General features: G+C 44.3%; 1 protein-coding gene across 3 annotated transcripts in view; it reads left to right on the top strand.

Annotated features, from left to right (window-relative positions):
• Nucleotides 1–16323: 16323 nt before the first annotated feature.
• The window catches only part of MOCS1 (molybdenum cofactor synthesis 1), a 102993-nt gene continuing 102111 nt past the window's right edge, over nt 16324–17205 (top strand). The window contains exon 1 of one of the 3 annotated variants that reach the window (XM_075595386.1): nt 16324–16522. In XM_075595386.1, coding sequence (XP_075451501.1) covers nt 16406–16522 — 117 coding nt within the window. In that variant the 5' untranslated portion in view covers nt 16324–16405. The remainder of the gene's footprint in view (nt 16523–17205) is intronic. The other 2 variants (XM_075595385.1, XM_075595387.1) reach the window with 2 other exon arrangements.

Here is a 17205-nt window from a genome sequence, read left to right as displayed (position 1 = left end):
TATTCTAACTAGCCTCGACCTGGAACGCCTCCTGTAACTCTCTTGTGCACTAAAATTTACATTTGAGTCTGATTGTAAGTGGAGATCTTCTTGTAAGCAGGTTATTTCCTGAGGCTGTTTATAAACTGCTGATACTATTTTATCTCAAAGGCTTTGATTTCTGGGGAAGGTTCTTTAAACCCTTTTTATGCTCCTCTTTAACACATCACTGCATTCCTACACACAGGACAGAATATGGAAGATTATTTTTGATATCCCTCACCTCGTGGCTTTTATGATTATGGATGACATTAGCATTTAGCCTTCGTGGTAATTTATGATCATGTATCATTCATTTTTACCAATGTCTGTTTCGTAACCTTTTGATTGTATTTTATAACTCTTTATTTATAGCCCTTCCTTCGCTGGGCCAGCCGCTGAATGGGTTTGGGAGATAGTAAAACTCAATTGTATTTCATTACATTTCAATGAAGACAAGAACGGATTCCAAAGAAGTGGGACCAGGGTCCTAAAAAAATCAGAATATCCCAAAAATTGTCAAAGATTATTCCCCTAAGCGGTGCTTTCCCATAATGCACCTTCCGGGATGGAATGACGCCTTGTGGTCCATTCACTTGGTTGGCTCTAGCACCAGACGTGCCATATAGAATAACACCAATCACTGCTCAGTAAACATGGTCCTTTATAAAAATGAAAGACTTCTGCATGTCGACTCCTGCAATTAGGTCTAAGGCTATCTTAGTCATTATATATATATATATATGTAATACTATACTATACTATACTAATTTCACTTTTTTTGGACACTTGGACAATGTCAACACAATAGGATTTGGAGTTTGTTTTAATTGTACTTATTTTTACAACAACACTATTTTATTAATACTTGTAGTATTATCTACAGTTATACTACTACTGCAATTATATTGTTTTTATCCTACTTGATCTATTTTGTTTACTTACTTTATGAAGTACTGATCACGATAGTTAGCTTTGTCTGGCCTCAGTGCTTGTCTTTGCTTTCCATCTATAGTACACATCTGACTCTTCTCCACACCTATATATATATATATATATATATATATATATATATATATATATAGCAGCAGAGCAGATCCAGCTGACAAATATAGCAAGGACAAAACTTGGTTAACCCAAAAACCTGGGGCCTACAGGTGTAAGGGTTGCACAAATTGCCAATATATGCAGGTGGGGTCTTTCTATTGCCATCCACATAATGGGACCAAAATCAAAATTCACCAACATCTGAATTGTGAATCAAAATTTGTTATATATTTGATTAAATGTCCATGTGGTTTACTCTATATTGGGAAGACAGTGCGAATGCTTAAAGAACGCATAGCCATCCATCGTTCAACAATTCGTAAAGCATTATCTACAGACGCCAAAGATTTGGAGTTCAAATGTCTCCCTGTTGCCAAACATTTTAGGGACTTTAAACATTCATTGGCAATGTTCAGGTGCATGCCAATCTCACAGGTCCGAGTGCTCGCACGAGGGGGTGATAGAAACAGACTTTTATTGCAAAGCGAAGCGAGGCACATCTTTGAATTAAAAACTGTGGCCCCTTTTGGCTTAAACGAAGATTTTTCGTTGGGATGTTTCTTATGAATGAAGTCAGGACTATGATATTTTGTGCTGCTGAACAATTGTTTACTGTTTTGTAGTTGTGTGTTTTTGCTTGTCAATGTTCATTTCGTAATATTTCTGCATTACGTCTTCATGTGTTATTTCCATATGTGCCCTTGTATTGTCATTTTCACTTTATCACCCTATGGTTTTGGTGTGTGCATCAAGTTTGTTCACGATGTCCCGCTTCGAGATCGTAGATACTACATGTTGTATTTGAGACTTCTAAATATGTGACATGTCGTGTAAATATGCCTTATCGGTTATAAGCTGTCTTTAGGACAGAGTTGGCTTACGGAGTACAGTATGAATGTTGGCTCCGGATAGACACACTCTTGCCCATTACAAGTTGTCTCATTAGGCATATATACTAAAAGCCCATTGGTCACTTTATTTAGGAATAGATTGGTGTGACCACACATGGTATCTTGTTTTCGATTTTAGACTATATTGGTCGTTGTAGTTATAGTATTTATTATAGTGGGACATTGATAACAACATACTTCACAGTGATGCACACATCATTTCACATGTTTGTTGTGAGGTGCACCTTAACCCTGGCTGTGCTCAAAGCTGTGACCATGCAGCAAGCTTAAGCCTATAGGGAACCATGTTAAAAATGGTTATTGAGGCAAAAGGTGACACTGTGTGCTCATTTGCATGTCATTTCCCAGAATCCCTTGCTGCAGTGGAAGTGCTGTATGCTGGGTGATAATGGGGAAAGGCGGGGTTGCAGACCTGCCTAAGACATGCAGGTGAGCATACAGTTGTATTTGCATATATATATATATATATATATATATATATATATATATATATATATAAGTATTAATAAAATAGTGTTGTTGTAAAAATAAGTACAATTAAAACAAACTCCAAATCGTATTGTGTTGACATTGTCCAAGTGTCCAAAAAAAGTCAAATTAGTATAATATGATTGTAACACCCCTATGAACACACATAAGTATATTGATGGGCATGCACTACAGCCAATCACTACGAACCAAAGAAAGGACTGAGATCATACTGTAGGATATCAAGAAGGATGACATTATATATACAGTATATTGTAGGTTGTGATACCAACATGAGATTTGTTAATAATGTAAATATAATTATATCTTGGTCTTATACTTATAACTATTGATATAGTCAGATACATTCGTTTGGTACTGTTTTTGGTGTCCAGTTGTTTGGTTGCAATTTAAATAGGGGGTTTGTCATTTTACATTCAGTTCCACAGCTGCGCTATAGACCATGGTACCATGGTACGAAGACAGCTATTACTGTCTAGGCTCACCATGGTTTCATCATTCTTGACTATAATTCCTCACCATGTCATTGGCTATCATCACCTGTACAGACCAGGAAGTGGGTACAGAGATTTGAGGAAGGAACTAGGTGCCCCGAAATATTCTACAGTGTATATGTGTCTGTACCTGCTCTTAGCTGCTTGGAATATATCAGAGGAAGCTTTTATGCAACATCTAGTATACTGAATACCTCGTTTTCCACCTTCTTATCGAGTACAGACCGGGCTCTCTATTATTTGTGAACCCGACGTACCGCCATCCTCCTTTAAATAAATCAATCAATCAATTACTATTATTACCAAAGTACAATGTATATAAAAAGAGAAGTGTCACAATAAAATATAGTTATTTGGCAAGTTGTGTATTCAGTGAGAGGGTCATCAGTCAAACTAAATCTGTACTTGGATTTCAATATTTTCATAGTAGAGCGTCCTGCTTGGCAAAGGTTAGTAGACCATAACAGAAATTTAGTCATTGAAAAGCTCATATCCAGAGGGGGGATTTTCTTGCCTAAACCAGTGTCCACAATTATGTTTTGGAGATGACCTAGATTGTAATTGTAAATCCGCTCCAGAGGGATTATCTCCATTTCTAGCATAGGAGTGTTTAGTTCGAACACACATTCCAATTTGACTTCCAATTTCACAAACATCAATGTCCATGAATGAGTTAGAGTTGAAGACGTCACTGGTTCAATGATGCTGTAGTCATCAGATCGTTTCTCAAAGTTCATTCATGATCTTTTAAAAATTGCAGTGTGGGCATCTGTCTCAAAGGGATCTTGCTCCTCTTCCTATTTCTTTTGTAGACCCGGGAAGTGCCAGGAGACACCCTTTTTCATTGGAGTACCAACATTTGTTTGCCTTGGAATACATTTAACGAACAATCATTTGTGCCACTTTAATCCACTCAGATCATTTTATTGTGCGGTTAAGTCAGGTAAGAATGCCCGATCCGTCAATCACTGAGGATCACTGAGGATCTATGAGGATCTCTGAGTTCCGTGCAAAGCTCATTATTTTCTTCTAATAACTGATTGCTTCAGGCAAAAGATCCTGGAACTGTCGCAGCAATTTCCTTTTGCTCAGACATTTTACTTCTATATATAACCGTACAGTGTGTTCAGGACAAAAGGGACCCCTTTAGTTTTTCATCACATCTTATATATATTTCTTGCTCAATCACCATGAAAATGTGTACAATTGTAGGTCTGTTATGTCGTTTAACACTGTATAAGAAGCACAATGTAGACAATCAACTGATGTTAGCGTAATTAATGCCACTATATTGTGTCAACAAGTATCAGATATACTGCGGGAGGATCGTGTTCATTAATCGAGAAATAGGAGTTTTTCCTTCGAAGTATGTAAATTGGTTAAACTGTTATAATCTAATCTAAAACACTAAGATTACTATCAAATTAGAGTTCAAAGTGTGTGTTCAAAATGTCCCTCTGCTGAACCGCGCGCCTGAAAGGGAGAATGCCGGTGTCTAATTACATCATTGGTAACACGCTGACCCAGCTGCTCCCTGTCCTGAACTGTACGTTGTTTTACAAATTCGTTTTTTGAAACATTTGAATCAGGAAACATTTTACTTCAGCGTTTTGGACCATAATTCTTACTTTGTCTCAGGCACTTTATAATGGGCTTATCTTCTTCACTAAACACCGTTTTGTAGACATGCGCTTGATGAGGTCTTCACGCCATCACCAATTCCAAAGAATATTTATTAGATTATCAAATGTAGCACATGTACCCCCACCCTCTAGGAGATACGCGTTGTGGCTACAGGTGTTGTGATGCGGCATACCTGTGAGGGTTCAGGAGAGCTGAGTAGTCTGCGATGGGGAGGAGACCAGGACAGGCTTTTGGTGTCATCTTGGGTTCGGTATGTGTTCTTCAGCGCCTCCAGCTTCATTAGGCTCTAGGAATCCCAGAGGCAGTCCCATCTGAAGCACATCTCATACACCCAGTCCCACTGACTCAAATCCAGGTAAAAAGTAACAAAGGATTCTTTATTGTGGCAGTCACTGCAGATCTTTCACAGCGGTGCATACTGTAGGTCTCAGAGGATCCCAGGCCTGTGGATGTGTAAGGAATTCCCTCTGGCAATCAATAGCACAGGTGCTGCCTCTCATTGCAGCTTCAGCCCTGTGCTCCATTATTGGAGGAATGCACACACACCTCCCTCCTGTGATTGGCTCGCCGCCCTTTAAATACTACATTCCCCCCATAATGCTTCTCTGCCGAGCATAATCCTACCCTGGATGTCATTGTGTTCAGCCACAAGCCTCCTTGCTTGTCCTGGTTCCTGTGTCCTGCTGCTTCCTCCCTTAAGCAGGGGTCTGTTCCTGTTCCTGGCTCCGGAGACCTGCTGCCTCTCCCCAGGCAGAGGTCTGCCGTTGTATCCTGGAGGCCTGCTGCACTCTCTCCTCACAGTGGCCTGCTTTGGTTTTTCGTGCTGAAGCACTGGTTTACCAGTGCTGCCTGGTGGTGTGCCCTCTCCGGTAAGCCTTCTCCTTGCTGAGGCTGGTACCATGGGCCGCGGTCGCCACTCACACAGAACCCTCTCCCGCCCTGCAGCTATTACGCTTAAGCGGGACCTACTTGACCTCCTGTTGCCGAAACTACGCTTGGATAACGATTCCCCTGATGTCTCCAATCCTGACCCTGGCTCGCCAACCAACCACACTGTTTTCTCCAGTCCTAAACCTGTCCTGTTTGACTATGAACTTCGCACTCCGGACCAGTCTGCGCGGTCTAAGGTCGGTGATTTCATAACCCAGCCTCAGCCACGCGGTCCGGCCCCGGTTTGTTGCGAGCACAACCGTGACAGGTTGGTGCTTGCTTTTTGAGTCTGGAGCATTAAGCTCTTGTATGGCCAGTCACCCATGAGGGCTCACTGGCCTCTCTCACTCCCAGCGGGGAGGAGAGGCTCTCACTCCCACGCCTTAGGAAGGAAGGGAACAAACTGACTAAATTTAGCACTGCCTCTCTGTGGAACAAGAAGGGGATGGCTCAAGGTCTGTACCTATACCTGATAGACTATACACAGGCCATGAGTCACCACTACACTTCGTCACTGAGAGAGGAGCATGAGGGGGGCCAAAAGCCCACAGGGTGGCCTGTCACAGCCTAGACTGCTAAGGACTTATGTGACAAGGGGAAGAGAGAGGCAGAATAGACTAACCATGTTACACAAATAATGCTTAAAATGAAATAATCTACTGTGACAGACCTACAATTTCTCACATTTTTATGACAATGTTGTGATGTTTCTGCATGATGTGCTGAAAAATAAAAGGGCTCCCGTGACTGTGAACTCAGAACATTGCTTGGACTTTGCATCAAGTTCATCTTGCAATGCCTTAAAAAGCCGGCGTTGCAGGAGAGTCGTTTCATTTTCAATTTCACAATCACTTTCAAACAGTAATATGTTGGAAATCAGTAACCTTTGCACATAATTACTTGAGGGAGTTATTAGGTGTGTATGATAATTCAGCAAATAAGGATACTCAGGATCCTTCTGGCACAATGCAGTAAAACTCAATGTAACTCCGATCCTTTGCAGGTGCCCCAGCAGTTGGCTCGTGTACTGTACACGTTTTTGGAGATTCAACATTGCAAAATGATTTCTTTAAGTTAAGATACATTTTATATCTTACTCATTCAGTAGATCCCCAGTTTCTTTATTGTTAAGGACAACATGGCGAAAACAAGCGCGCAGCGCCCTTGGGGGGCCAAAACGAGCACCTTCTCAAAGATGTCATTCTTTCCCCTATGAAATAAGGTCCAAACTCGGGGAAAAAACTGACATTTTAGTGACTTCTGTCTGACCTTCTAAATCCATTAATAGCCAAATCGGAGAGACTGCCCTTGCTGGATTGGTTAATTAGTATTAATGAGGTTGAGCTTGTATCAGAGGGGCTGGGATGTATTCTTGGTGTGCACAAAGTCTTTTCCTAAGTGATCCTTAATAAGCTTTGTGCGTTTCAAGCTCATTGAAATTCAGCATTGCGCCATACTGTGGCTTAAGTTTTAATAAGAGATCTACCTAGTGGGTTTGCTAGGGACAAATTAACGATGTGACTTTGTGTTAGTAGCCCTGAGCGTTACTGTCTGACACCTTTTTGTGTTGGGTTGAATGTGCTATGGCAGGGGCGCTCGACTTCAGTCCTCAAAACCCCCCCAACAGGTCAGGTTTTCAGGATATTCCTGTTTTATCGCAGGTGGCTCAATCAGTCCCTGCTTCAGCACAGGTGGCACAATCAGTCCCTGCTTCAGCACAGGTGGCTCAATCAGTCCCTACTTCAGCACAGGTGGCTCAATCAGAGGCTCAGTCTTTGACTGAGCCACTGATTGAGCCGCCTATGCTGAAGCAGGGATATCCTGAAAACCTGACCAGTTGGGGGGGTGTTGAGGACTGGAGTTGAGCCCCCCTGTGCTGTGAAATACAACAAGTTGCTCCACTGTTTTCCAAATGCACATATACAGTAATAGAGCTGCAAATCCGCCGGTACAATTATTCCCTGCCCTGCCCCGAGATTACAATCTAATTCCATTTCCAGATAGACAAGAAGACAAAGCGATTGGAAAAATGTAACAAGTAGCTAACACGTATGTTTATTCCAGTGTCTTCCACTTCAAGACCAATTACCTCCCCCACTCCCCCCGGCTGCACCAGCTCATCTTGGCAAAGGGATCACACCCAGAAAACAACAACGTTACCTAACATTGAAGCAGATAGCTTATGTCAAGATGGATGTTGCTGATGGTAATACAATGGGAATTAATTCATATTAGAGCTTGGTGGCTGCGGGGTTCCATGCCTGGGGCTTTATGCCAGGGGTTCCATGCCTGGGGCTTTATGCCAGAGGCTTTATGCCAGGGGTTCCATGCCTGGGGCTTTATGCCAGGGGCTTTATGCCAGGGGTTCCATGCCAGGGGCCCCTGCAGCTCAGGTGAGTAGGTCATCGGAGTCCCTGTATGTCCCTTTTAACATCTTCAATCCTTCAATGCGTGGGAAGGCAGGGTAACAATGGTATGCATGCCTCAATTGCACTGACAAGGAGCTGCAGAGGCTGTTCCATACTGACTGAGACTGCAGCACTAAAGAGGACATGCAAAATCTAACAGGGGGCAACATGAGAGCAAGATTTGCAGGAATCTTGGATCTGCAAATGTCAAGTGTTCTAGGGCAGGGGATGACCAACTCCATTCCTCAAGGGCCACCAACAGGTCAGGTTTTCAGGATATCCCTGCTTCAGCACAGGTGGCTCAATCAGTGAGGTTGAGCCACCTGTGCTGAGGCAGGGTTATCCTGAAAACCTGACCTGTTTGTGGCCCTTGAGAACTGGAATTGGCCACCCCTGTTCTACAGGAAGCATTGACACCCAGCAACAACTGCTGGGAGCAGGCAGGCCTCCTGGAGAATGGCCACTAAAACCGCAACTAACTGCGGGCTCTCAAGGCCACGTGGTGGGCGCACAAGCATTTGCACAAGCATTTGCACAAGCATACCCCATCTCAATCAGCAGCTCATCCTACGTCCCCTTTTTATGATGGATACAATCCATCCCCCAACTGTATATGAAGTGGAGAAAAAAGTGCACTTGCGTGCCCTAATCAACAAATTATCAGTGTATAAGATACATTAAGATGTGTATACACTGAGATGTGTATTGCACAAATATATATATAAAAAAGTATATTAAAAAGTGTTAAACTATATTTCATCAATTATGTGATAAAATACATAAACATCAAAAACAATATCAAATTGAATTAGAGAAAAGTCAAGAATTGTTCAATTATTAGTAACATATGCTCAGGTTAATTGAACAATTAGACCAATTGTTGGGACTATAAAAGACTCAGATGCTTGTGATCATATTAAAACCCTGATGAAGTGACACTGTCACGAAACGCGTAGGCTTCTTACTATTATAATGGTGTTTTCTCTGGGCCCTTCTGATCCATATGTAAGAAAATCCCCCAATTACATGGATGTGTGTGTGTGTGGTGCACCTGCTGGCAACAGGACTCCTGAGTCTCCCGCTGGGTTGGTATTGGGGAAGTATCACCATGACAGGCGTCTGAGGTAGTGTGCTCTGAGTCCTACTCACATCTGGTACAGCGCCTCCACGCCATCAGGATCTCTGCGGCAGCAGGGGGAAGTGTCTGATGGGGAACTCCTTCTTGGTGCATCCTCCTGAGGAATAATTCCACACTCACACAGGAGGGATCTTTTGAACCAGGGCATCTTTAATGTCATCTCCATAGGCAGACTGACCCTCATTGCGGCCATCACTTAGCCGCTCATTTGTGGAAGTCCTCCTTGCAGAAGGTTCCTCCTCTCTTAATTGAGTTGTTTCCACCTCTCCCCTAAGGGATATCCACCAGCTGTGCCAGGTCCCTGGATACAGTGTGTAAGCAGCTTGCACAGAAGTATCTGACAGGCAGACTTGGGCTGCTGCAGACACTTCACTCAGGATACAAGAACATAACCACTAACTTTAGGCAGTGCTGTGTCTTATATAACCTCCAGAAACAGACCCACCTTTGTGTCACTAACAGTGGACACAAAGCATGTTGTCACTTCCTTTGTTACATATGACACTTCACCAGGGTTTGAGGGCAAACCTCCATGGTTGTTACTGGCAACCTTGTCTACTTACCAGGATTACTGCCAGCATGAGAAAGATATGTACACAATTTTTACACATGGCTACACTATTAAACAGTATTATGCTATGAGCGCTTTGCCCTCTCTCTTTCCTTTCATTTCTATCCCGTGTTCACGTTTACCGCTCTGACCAGTGGATGGCATGTAATAAATAATTGAGTTATAGTAAGCCTGTGGGGGCTCGTTTGCTGTACGTAAGCAAACATTAATAAGCACACAAACATGGGCAGACACGATCCTTATTCAAATCAAAATTCACTGGTGTACTGTTTAAATTGTAGGATTTTGTTTTGTCTTAACAGATGACATGGAGATAGCCAAAGATCGGAGATATGATTAAGATTACGCTCTCAAATAGCAGAGAGACCTCGCTCAACCTGAAAATCGTGATGTGGCTGCTACCAAGGGAATAGTTAAGAACTGTTGAGGTGTGAAGAGAGAAACACACCAAGAAAGAATTCCTACAGTATAATTGGTGTACACCACTATGTATTAAGTGTACAATGAAATGATGAGTAGTCAATAAAAAATAACCTTTAATATATCAAAGCACCATGTAGTTTAAAACAAAGTATTAATACTCACTAGTCCATTATTTTCAATACATATGTTGAGAAATTAGTACGTAATAATAAAATTATCCCAAAAGGAGGGCACGTGTGTCCTCTAGTTGGTGTAGTGATAATAGTATATGCTTCCAATTTTGTTAGGAATAACTGTAATTGAACTTTGGTCCACCTAGGTTTGCTCCCTGCAGATACTAACTCTTGTAATGCAGAGATAAACATATCGGCAGGACAAGTTACTGCACTATCAGCTGTATGCCTCAAGTGGATAATAACCCCCAAAAGAATAAGCTCCTCCACACTGGCTGCCAAAGCCAGGGCTAAGATGCAAGAAAGTTTGATGGCAAGAAGTCCAAGTTCTACTGAAGAGTTACCCATTACTCATTTATATTACAATTAAGGGCCTAAATCCCAGGTAGACAGTAGTGGGATGTTATAGGTCTTGCCAAGGAGTCTCTGGTATCATTTTTCATTAGAAATGGAATGATTACAGCTGGAACAGAACCATAAGGTTTAAGGGAAATAAGAGGATGAAAATAGCCTACTCTGATGACCCAATTGTCTGTGGTAATCTTAGTATTGTGTCAATCATCCTTGAATGGAATGGGAAGTGGTCTGACTAAAGGAAGATCTTACCCTGCGTCTGCTGACTAAAGGTCGGACCTCCCTGTCTGGTCATCTCTCGCTGAATCTAGGCTTCTCTGGCATGAACCTGTCTAATAAATGTGTGGGATGACCTTGACGGTCGGAGTGACCGGTCCTCCTTATGAAAGGGTGTCTTGGCTCGGTTTCTAACTTCACCTTTTATTTCTGAATACGACTTTCGGGCTTTGTATGCGGATTTTACCATATACAAAAAAATCATTACTGAAGCGGTATGAATTATAAAAATGAGTGAATTCAGTGGTTCTAAGGGTGAGATCAGCCAAACCCACAACTTTTAGGGATCTGGAGCTACGAATGTTGGACACAACATTATTAAATGTGTGGTCAATATTTACAGATGCCAGACTGATGACTCCCACTAAGGCAATATTGGAGGCTGCTAGTACTCAATGTGGAAGATGTAGAGCCTCCTGACCACGGCTTGCCAAATCCCCAATTTTCAATGGAATATTTCTAAGGAGCCAGTCTGGTCTTATTTAAAGGAGCATCTGCCAACTATTTTGTCCTCATTAATACATTGAGTATTGAATGCCAGTTTAGAGAAATAAAAAGCTTTAGAATGTGGAAGTCTACTGTACATTTGGTAGGGAAGACTCCTTTCCCGCCAGTTGCGGCAAAGGAGAGTGACACTTCCTTAGAATCCTAATCAATGTTTGGGGGGGACAGATGAGTACTGTAGGTGCCCTGCATGCTTTTGTTCTAAAAGAGAGGGGTGTGAACCCTTGTGGGCGGATGAATATAAATCTGAGCTGCTCCATTGAGACGCAGTGGTAGGTATGTGCGGGGAATGCCTTTAGAAGGTAACCGCAAACAAGGTAATTGGTTTATCTTTTTATTTTAGGCACTTTTGCTCTTTGCAAACTTTACAGCTGGAACCCCTGAAGTAGAGCTAGTGGAACTCAAATACCTGACCCTGCCGAGAAGCCTCCTAATGTTCCATGAGTCAGGAATGTGTCTTCTTCAGGTGAAGGTAGGAGTCATTCAAAACACGCGTCCTTCCTCTTGGTGTAAAAAAAGGCTTCTATTAATGCAGAAGGTGGGCATAGAGGAAGCCCCTGGCTGGAAACCCAAGGGAGCCTGTTGATAATGCTCTTCACATAAAAACATTCTTCCATTACTGGGCCTCTTCTAGGATTAGCCCTGCTCTATTTTTCATTGGGATCAGTATCCTGGTGCTGAATATTGTGTACCTCTTCTAGGCACTCTAGGTCTGAGTTAGCTGCGGACCTCCCGGTTTGGCCGATCTGACTATGTCCCAGGGCCACTACGTGGAGAACCCCATTGGGACATTTGTTTCTTCTTAGTGAACCTAGAGAGCTATGTAAATCCATTGCTGCGGACGCTAACTGGATAGGGCACCTTCCCTAAGTACAAAACAGCAAACAGGGACAGGACAATATTAATATACTTATCTATACATGAAACCTATTTACACTACTTCACTGTGAGGCTGTCAGGATCCGTGATCCACCACGTGCTCAGCACACTCAGCACTTACCCCAACCCGTGATCGGGCCCCCTTCTCCTTCCGTCATCCGTGACGCTTCTCTCCCATCTCCTGGGACAGCCGCCATACTAGGGACGCGCGCGCATCCCGCTCGGATGTAAATACCACCCTCTCTGGTCCGCCTCCAGACTCCGCCCACGCCTCCTCCTGTCTGCTACCTCATTGGTACCTTTGCCCTATATATGCTCAGCCGGCCCACTGGCAAATCAGCTGAGCATAAACCTTTGTTAGTTCGAATACTTCACTGCTACCCTTGCCTCCACAGTCTTGTCCTCTACTCTGGTTCTTAGCCCTGTTTCTGATCTCGGCTATTCTGCTGGACTCCCCGGCTACCAATGATGATCCGCGGTCAGCACGCACACAAGCCGCGTCATCTATCCTCTTCAGGGATCCTCCCCACTCCTGTCTCCTGCACTTCATCAGCCTATCACGGTCAGTCTTACTGACATGCCGGCTCACTGGCAAATCGGCTGAGCATAAACCTTTGTTTGTTTGAATTGTTCACTGCTACCCTTGTCTCCACAGTCTTGTCCTGTACTCCGGTTCCTAGCTTCTCTGTTTCTGAATTTGGCTATTCTTCTGGACTCCGCTCTTCTAAACTCCTGACCCCGGCTACCAACGACGATCCGCACCTCTCCAATCCCGACCTCGGCAAAGAACCACAACGATCCGCATCTCTCCAATCCTGACCACGGCTAAGTACCTGCAACGTTCCGCACCTCTCCAACCCCAACCTCGGCAAGTACCTCTGACTATCCATACCTCTCCAATCCCGACCCGGCTACCTCGACCAATCTACACTCCAGACGCGCCCACGCGGCTGTGGGTTGGTGTTGTATATCTATCCCCACCTCGGCCTCGTGGTAACAGCTTGTTTGTGGTGAGCACTCCATTACAGAGGCCCTTTGACTGCCACTCCGAGGAACCTACCTTCTAGAACCTTCTGTCAGGGTATCTATACCCTGATAGTGATGTTACTGGTCACCAGGCAAAAAGTGGGAGAAGCATCTTTCCTGCCAAGTCATTCTACACCATGTGATGGGAGTGAGCACACACAGTTAACCCCTTAACTGAATTAGTAATCTCTAAGAGGAGCTACAGGTTATATTATATTAGGAATATTATTAGGGTGACCCTATTTTCCCAGTGAAAAATCAGGGCAAAAGTTGCCCATGCGCCAACGGCAAGACCAACAAACCGGGGCATTTTTGCACTTTTTGAAAAGTTGTTGGGACACAATTCCGAAAACCGGGACAATCCCGGAAGAACCGGGACTCTGGTAACCCTATTTATTATAGGAATGAACACAGATAAGAAGAGCCTATTCAATAGCGAAGGCATATTATTTGCTAGGACAACTTGTTTTGCCTACAATGCTTTCCCTGTGTGCTACCCTTTTTTTATTGAACTATTCTTTACCCATTTCTTATTTGATTGGCGGGCAACGTTTTATTCTGAGCACAAGGTGTTACCTAATTTCCCCTCTTTGTTTCTTAAGGATTTTGCCATCGTACTGTGCTAGCTGATCTCAATCTTTTTTTTGTCCAAGGAAATAAAGAGTTTCTACTGCAAGACTAAGAGATGGGACATGTAATAAAAGCTGCACCCCCTGTTTAAAACATGTGACTCACCTGTATGCCTAGCAGGCCCCTCTGGCATATAAGATTGGGTGACCTAATTAAATTGCACATAGCATGAGAACGCCCAACAGGGAGAATCACATTGCGATGGTTTTCTACCTCCTCTTTAAATGGCAGGTACCTCTTTATTTTTATGATTTGATATTTCATAAAATTATTTTATTTATTGACTTCCGGGAGGTGGTGTTGCATTTTATTTTGTATTATTGTCTCGGCTCTCGGGGGAGGGAATTCTTAGCTCAGATTCACCTAGTATTGTCTGCCCTCCTACGTAGGATCGCCAGGTGTCCAGTATTGATTCTAACTATCCTGTATTTTGTCACTCTGTCCAGAAAAAAATTACAGGTAATACTGGACATGTAGTTGTATACCGGTATTACCTCTCTGGACATAGTGACTTGACCGGCTAGGGGGGCCGTGGGAGGGAGAGAGCAGGGGTGTTGCTAGGGGGCTGGGCAGCTTCCTCCATCCTGATTGGCTGCTGCTGTTGGGTAATGCAGCTAATTTGGAGAAGGCGTGTGGAGCCTGGGGCCAAGGAGAGGAGGAAACAGCATGGAGGGGAGAGAGGTGAGAGGGGTTTGTGTGTGTATGTGTTGAGTGTGTCACTCCTTTCACCATTGTGTCCAGTATTTTTGGAGAAGCCACCTGGCAACCCTACAGTGCTATGCCAGGTTTCACTAAGGTCTGATCTGCCATATCTCCCGCTGATCCGGGGGTAATGAGCATTGATTTGATACGCTGAATCGAACCTTAGTCAATCTGCCTTCTGTGCTGCTACCTTCTGCAAAATGAAGGCTGATATGGGGTCCTGAAATGTTTTGCTTTCTTTAGTTATTTTTTTTCATGTTTAATGCAGCAGTTCAAGCTGCCGTTTGAAAAATAAATTCCATTCAATATGTGCATCAATGTAATCTACACACTGACAAGTGATTAGCTAAGTTGCCGATTGATCCGTTCTCCTGTGATCGATCGGCGAAGATTCGGCTCGGGGGTTCACTAAATCACTGTCAGTGCTGCAGAAAAGTACCCAAGATGCAAAGTTCTGTGTGGAAGATCATGTTACCAGGCAGGCACTAGATACAATTGGTGCACTGCTAGAGAGAGGGCACGGCTCAAAAAGATGATGTTGTTTCAGAAGGGGACAGGGATGTGACTTTGTAAAAAATTGCTATAGGGCCTCTGCTAGTGACCCCGACAACGCCTCCTTGCTGTCTGCCTCCGACCTCTGCTAGTGCCCCACTGACGCCTCCTTGCTGCCCTGCCTCTGCTAGATCCCCACTGACGCCTCCTTGCTGCCCTGCCTCTGCTAGTGCCCCCACTGACCCCTCCTTACTGCCCGCCTCCGACCTCTGCTAGTGCCCCCACTGACGCCTCCTTGCTGCCCTGACTCTGCTAGTGCCCCCACTGATGCCTCCTTGCTGCCCGCCTCTGACTCGTTTATGCCTTCGCTTACATCCCATGGTTCCAGCCACTGGGATTCACTCCTGCAGGTTCTCTCCTTCATGACAGTCAGGGAAGTGAACACGTATGAGAGTCGCTGATTGGTGAAGGGGGAGAATACTCCTCCCTCTCTCTTCCCATTGGATGATTATTCCGTTTAAAGCAGCAGATCAAGCTGCCGTTTAATATAATAATAATAATTCCCTTTAATATGTGCATCAATACAATCACACAATAATAAGTAATTAGCTAAGTTGCGGACCGATCCGTTCTCCTTGATCAGTGAAGATTCGGCTCGGGGGTTCCCTAAATGGCTGTCAGTGCAGCAGAAGAGGACCAAAGATGCAAAGTTCTGTGTGGACGGTCATGTGACCAGGCGGTCACTAGATACAATTGGTGCACTGCTAGAGAGAGGGCAGGGCTCAAAAAGGGATGCGCCAGAGCCTGTTTCAGACGAGGAAAGGGGGATGACTATGTAAATTGTTGCTATAGGAACAAGAAACGCTTGTTACATTATAGTACATTAAAATTGTCATTTCAGAGCTGTTTTAAAAAAAAAGTATATTCTCAAAGTATTGAACTTATTTATTTAAAAAACACACATGCATGGTACAGCTCGGTCTGCAGCCTTAAGGCAAAAGTGGTTGCAATTCCGGGGGCACAATAATTGCACCCTATGTATTAAATGTAGAAAGTGCCATAACTATAGTGACAAGTGACATGCCTGTCCTGCACCACGTGCCAGGGAGGGGCAGCCTGTGAACTACAACTCCCATCTGCCGCGCGCAGGGGGCGTGCGGCGTGGCAGGCCGCTGATTGGCTGTGGGTCTGGCAGCTGTGCACGTGATGCTGTTTATGCCCCACGCTGGCTGACAGTGCAGGCTGAGCCCGGGATGGTGATAGCGGCGGCGCGCAGAGGGTGCTGATCCCGGGGAGATGATAGCGCTGCGCAGAGGGTGCGGGCTCCTGCTCCCGCTGCAGGGGAGGATGCGGCGTGGCCCGCGGGCAGCCTCCAGCAGGGGTTGCATGGCAGGGGCTCCGGCGGCCGTTCAGGTGAGCAGTGCAGGGACTCCCGGAGGGGGCAGGGGGGATATGCAGGCCCCTATAACTCTGACACCACCCTCCTCTGAGAGGGGTCTGGTGAGAGGGGGCTGCAAAATGTAACCAGAGCTCCGTGTGTGTGTGTGTGTGTGTGTGTGTGTGTGTGTGTGTGTGTGTGTGTGTGTGTGTGTGTGTGCGCGCTGCACTAATGTATAATGGGAACTAGTGTGTGTCTGTGTGTTCTGCACTAATGTATAATGGGAACTAGTGTGTGTGTCTGTGTGTTCTGCACTAATGTATAATGGGAACTAGTGTGTGTCTGTGTGTTGTGCACTAATGTATAATGGGAACTAGTGTGTGTCTGTGTGTTCTGCACTAATGTATAATGGGAACTAGTGTGTGTGTGTCTGTGTGTTCTGCACTAATGTATAATGGGAACTAGTGTGTGTGTCTGTGTGTTCTGCACTAATGTATAATGGGAACTAGTGTGTGTGTGTTCTGCACTAATGTATAATGGGAACTAGTGTGTGTGTGTTCTGCACTAATGTATAATGGGAACTAGTGTGTGTGTGTTCTGCACTAATGTATAATGGGAACTAGTGTGTGTGTGTGTGTTCTGCGCTAATGTATAATGGGAACTAGTGTGTGTGTGTTCTGCACTAATGTATCATGGGAACTAGTGTGTGTGTGTGTGT

This window comes from Ascaphus truei, chromosome 4, assembly GCF_040206685.1.
Source record: "Ascaphus truei isolate aAscTru1 chromosome 4, aAscTru1.hap1, whole genome shotgun sequence".
NCBI classification, from domain to species: domain Eukaryota; kingdom Metazoa; phylum Chordata; class Amphibia; order Anura; family Ascaphidae; genus Ascaphus; species Ascaphus truei.
The sequence above is the reverse complement of the archived record's forward strand: the minus strand, read 5'-3'. Positions and strand labels throughout refer to the sequence as shown.